The following is a 5,407-nucleotide window of genomic DNA, read 5'->3' on the forward strand; positions in this document are numbered from 1 at the left end:
GATAGTAGTCTTGTAGAATATAGAGTCAAACTGATTTTTGAAATAAAGAAAGGGGTGTTTTTGTCTAACTTATTATGGTGACTGACAGAGGTTCATGTTTATGATGTGGCTCTAGCTCTCTGCTCTCCGTGCCCTGCACAGTCAGGTGTGTTTGGTCTGGAGCAGAGCAGAAGGTGTGATGTTGTGTTCAGTGGAACTCCACACAGTGACTGTCAGGCTGCACAACAAAGACTTTAGAACTCCTTTATGACGTTTCGGGTGTTAAACCTGTCGCCACCACAGATTCAGTCATTAGACCTCCACCATGAACGACAGGGACACCGCAGAGGGCCACAGCCATGAAAATGTGTCCGCCCTGGTGGCTCAGGTGTTGACATCACGCCCGGTCGGCAGGTTGTGGGCGCGGCAGCCCACAACCCAGCAGCCCGGACTCTACAGGATCCTGGACCGCTTCTTCCACAACATCACAGCGGAGCAGCTGGAGGCGGCTATGGGCGAGTTCATGTCCTTTGCCCGCTCCACTCATGTCGGGATGGGCCCGCAGCGGTACCTGGAGTTCATCAACCTGTGCACCAACATCATCCTCTACTCGGTGTGCGCGCGCAGGAACGACGCGCGCAACGTGAGGACAGTGATGGAGATCATATGTGCGCATGTTCAGAGCCAGAGGGACCCGCTGGCCCTGACATGGAGGTATCATGTCCCAACTCGGAACATGTCCCACAGACAGAGAACAGCCACCTTCCTGTTCATGATGAAGCCTGATACATGTATAGGATAGAATAAAATACCTTTATTTATCCATCTAATACATACTATTACAGTACAGAGGACTTATAAAATAGTCACATATGATAACATTTATAGTAATATAATGTTTGTTCCTAGATGGACCTTTGACCAAACAAATATTATGAGGTTTAGAAAACAAGGACTGATATACTATATACATTAATGGAGAAAACAATAAATATACAACAAAAGACTACTGAATTTAATTCAGTTCAGTAGTCTTTAACAGAATAGATAAAGGGTTACACATGGCTGCAAGACTGTCTGCCCTGTAAGTGCATTTTAACTTGTGTTAGAACAGATTAAACAAACTGACATTTATTTTCTGTAGAATGAGGCCGTGGTAGTGCAGACTGATCCAGCTGAGCTTCAGTGACTTTTAGATTCATGTATTTGTTCTTCAGGTGTTTCACTCCCGTCTACAGCCCCGTGGCTGGGATGACCCCTCTGATGCATGCAGCTAAAAACCGCCAGTTTGATGTGCTGAAGGTGCTGCTGCAGTATGGGATGTTGGAGAGAGAAAGGAGACCCAGCTACATCATCATCGCCATCTTGTTTTACCCACCATGTGTGGAGGATGAAAACCTCTCCTATGAAACTTGGAGACAGGAGCTTAAAGACTGCATGGCGCTCTGTTTCAGGGTGCTCACCTGTGTTTCTGTTGGAGACATTGAGGTTTGTGGAAAACTTGAGAAATTTTAAGGGGGAAAAACTCCCCCCTAAAACACTTTAGCCTTGTTAAAAACTTCTGGGGATGCACCTTTTATATCTGGAGCCCTTTTACTGTTTGATGGTGTAGTTTTTGTGTCCTGTGGGTAACTGGCCAAACAAACATGACATGACAAGATATCATAGGACCTATAAAGGTGCTATGATTGCAGAAACTTTTACAGCTGTCTTAAGCGTCAGTGGTAAACAGCAGGTTTTAGTGTCAGTCAGTCCGAAGAGCAAGGGTCTCACGCTCAGCTCTCCATTTTGTGCTGACATTAAACAATCATTCAGAAAGAAATCCATTGTGGAAGAGGCAGAGGTACCAATTTGTCTGCCAAGAGCAGCAGCAGTAGACCAGGATGTATTGCAGCCATAAGGCATTTTGAGGAAAGGTCACTTTTCCTCAAATGGAACAACTCTCACTCTCTTGCTCTCAGTGTGCTATCATTATCACTCTCTCCGTCTACAACATATGACTTACAGCTGAATGCATGGCGTTCATGCAGCTTCTCAGGGAGCTGGCGAAAGTCATTCTGGGAAATGTAGGCAATCACTAACTCAGGTAGAGTAGAGGAGTAAGTAAGTAAGTAAGTACACTTTATAAATCCCACAAGGGGAAATTCCAATTTAAGTTACATCCCGTCCAAGAGACACCAAACAGACATGACAAATACAGGGTTACAGGATCAGGAGAACTTCGGGTCAGCCACCGTGAGCGGCGCCCCTTATATTAGATGACAAAGGAGGACATTAGGGAAAGAGGGGAAAGTGGGTACACCAAAAAAGTACACCACAACACTTCACACAGTCTTGGAATGCTTTGAACATCACAGACTGGTGATATGTGACAGTGTAAGAGTATGTGAGGTGGGCGACTGGCTCTGGTTGATTGGATTTTGGTGGGTCAAAGCCAAGAATGGGACAATACAATCTCTAAGACACAAGTTGAGGCTCCTCCCTGACGGAGTCATGGACTCGGGCGAGGATGCCACATCACCCACGTCATGCCTCTGTCCTTGCAGTCGCAGATCATACATGGACTGAAACCTCTGATCGAGGACTGGAGAGACTGTATCCCCCGCAACCGCTCTCGGGATCCATGTGAGCTGAGTCACCTGTGCAGGGCGGTCATACGGAGGAGCCTGCTGGACCATAGCCTCCTGCCCGCAGGAATCAGCGCTTTGCCTCTGCCACTGCAAATCCAGAACTATCTCAACCTGGAGTGGTGAGGACTTTGACCCCAGGGTCCCCTTTTTAAGACTTGACAGCTAATAAAGTGGCTGATGACCACAAAGCACATGAAAAAAAGATGTCGGTCACCTGGTGTTAATAGATTTGCTTCCCGGTGAAGTGAGATTTCCGTGTGGATTGAGCAGATACTTTGACCAATCACCAGAGACTGACTGGTGTGAAGCTAAATTTGTCTCTTGCACTGCTGAGGAGATCTTAGCCAAACTGCATACCACGTGTTCAAGGTTGTTTAGTAACTGTGCATCCACAGCAGCTTGAAGACTTGGTGGGTAAAACTACCTGCACTGACTGATCAAATGCTGACGATCAGGGACTTTCAGTTCCACCACCATGAAACCAAAGGACCGGCAGGCAGCCACTGATCTGTCATGTGATCTAAACGTTACAGGATGAAGTTTGTGAGAGCAGGTTTGTTGGTGTTATCAAGTTATCAAGCACCTCCCCTCACAGATGTGTTTTTACAATTAGACCCATGACACATCCAGGAGGCTGATAGGTTTTGTCTTAGCACAAATTTAAATTTGATTGATGATTCACTTGATGATTCAATTTAAGACTGATTTTTCTTTCTTTCTTTCTTTCTTTTTTTTTTTTTTGGAATGATTCAGTTTGATCTGAGGTCTGTAAACCATGATTCAGGGTGATAAACTCAATTCAGTGGGTTCTTATAACCAAAATATTTAAAAATACGCTGTGATGTAAGACTATCCTTTTTCTAATGAAATGCAAAAAATCATACAACTGAATTTCTTAAACATTAATTATTATTATATATATAAAAAAAATGCAATCTCATAGTATTCTGTTTGATCACTACAATGTTGGGTCTTTTTTATTTAACCCTATAAAGCCTGAACTATGAAAGAATTGGCAGAAAATTCAAATTTTTTGAAATTGAACCCTTTATTTAGTCCTATAACAAAATATATATATAAAAAATTTCAAAAAATATGTTATTACACGACCTTTCTGGTGTATGATATATGATATGTACTTGAAGTGCCAATGGTATGGTCCAGGGTGAACAGGGGAAGTGTTCAAAGGTATACAACAGTATTTTGGTCAAGTATTGATTAAACTGAAAACGAAAAACGGAATTGAAAATGTGCATCATATATGATACGAATGGCTTTATAGGGTTAAGAATTATGAATCATCCAAATCAAAGCATTTCATATAAATTCAGGCTGACATTCAGCAGCTGTTAGCAGCTCGATGCAGTGGATTTGGCAGAATTGATAATTGATGCATCAATGCAACACATGAATTATTGCACCCCTACCCACAAGGCCCTGCACCTGTGCAAGGCTGATCCCTAGTTCCCAACATAGACCACTCATTAATTTCCTGAGTCACTATTGAGCTCAGCATTGAGAATATAAGAGGATAAGTAATGATTTGAGACAATTCACTCAACAAATTAGCAGCCAGATTTAATTAAGAACTGATCAATCAATCGGCCGACTATCTAGCCAAACAGTTATTCATTGTGCAATTCATTCATGCATCGATTCATTCACTCATTTTCCATGCCTGCTTATTCCTAATCAGAGTCATGGGAGGCTGGAGCCTATCCCAGCATGCATTCACTTAAAACCTTATTTATATATCACATTTCATCCAATCAAATGCAATGAAATGTGATTAAAAGTAAACAAAATGAGTGAGACAAGTATATCTGTGCTCCCCCTTCCTATGATATTTCCTTCCTGTTATTATATGCCACATCACTGTCTGAAGCAGAGGCCAGATCTTTCATACTTTTCATATGTTTTAATCATGAGATTCTGGACCCCAGCTGGTATCCTCCTTTTCTGCTCGGCCAAAAGCAACTGAGCCACCAGCAACTGCAGAGTCAGCACTGTGCTGACTGAGGAGATGGACTTGATGGGTAAAACTATCTGCACTGACATGAGGTGAATTCTAAACTAGGAGTAAACAAACTTTTTTTCCCCCCAAATGTGTTTCTCCTCGCCAGGGTGTTGAGTTGCAGAATCAGTCTTGGAGCCTCCCTGGGCTGTTTGGCAAATAACGACAGCAGAGCCATACTGTCCTGCTAATTGACTATGGCCCTCTGCTGCTGGCTTCTCCAAATGTCAAGACATGCAGCGCTGATCCAAATGACTATTAACCAGGGTAAAAAAAAACAAAAACAAAAAAAAAATCAAGCGGATATTGTCCTGCATCCACTCTTTCGAAAATATTTCCTTTTCCCTTTCCTTAACCAACACACAAATCATGTTCAAATCCACGTATTGTAATACACTGGCTTAATGAAACATTTAGTGAGAGTTTGGCTGCTGCAAGTCTTTGGCTGCTGTTCCTGTGGCGTGTGCTAATCCTCAATATTTTGTGCTGAGAGATAACAAGAGGATGACAGGATTGAGGGGAGGAGAGGGAGGAAAAAATTGGTTGCGGTTTCCCTGCAAACGAACAAGTCTGATCAGTGAAAGCCATGACCCATCCATTCGTTTTTCTGCACCTCTCTCTCCCTCTTCCTCTCTCTCTCTCTCTCTCTTTCTCAAGCATTTCCTCTCTGTAGTTTCCTCGCTCTCTCCTCCTTTCTCTCATTTGTTTTCTCTCATGCGCATGTTCTCTTTCCTCTATCTCACCTTCTGTCTTGCTCTTCATCTCTCTCTCTCTCTCTCTCTCT

General features: G+C 43.1%; 1 protein-coding gene across 1 annotated transcript; it reads left to right on the forward strand.

Annotated features, from left to right (window-relative positions):
• The first annotated feature begins 304 nt into the window (after nt 1-304).
• On the forward strand, nt 305-2,732 carry LOC115374930 (ankyrin repeat and SOCS box protein 17). Its single transcript, XM_030074093.1, has 3 exons — nt 305-693; nt 1,197-1,467; nt 2,526-2,732. The coding sequence occupies exons 1-3, from the start codon at nt 305-307 to the stop codon at nt 2,730-2,732; spliced, it is 867 nt and encodes a 288-aa protein (XP_029929953.1).
• Nucleotides 2,733-5,407: the final 2,675 nt, after the last annotated feature.

The sequence above is a fragment of the Myripristis murdjan genome, chromosome 17 (assembly GCF_902150065.1).
Source record: "Myripristis murdjan chromosome 17, fMyrMur1.1, whole genome shotgun sequence".
NCBI classification, from domain to species: Eukaryota; Metazoa; Chordata; class Actinopteri; order Holocentriformes; family Holocentridae; genus Myripristis; species Myripristis murdjan.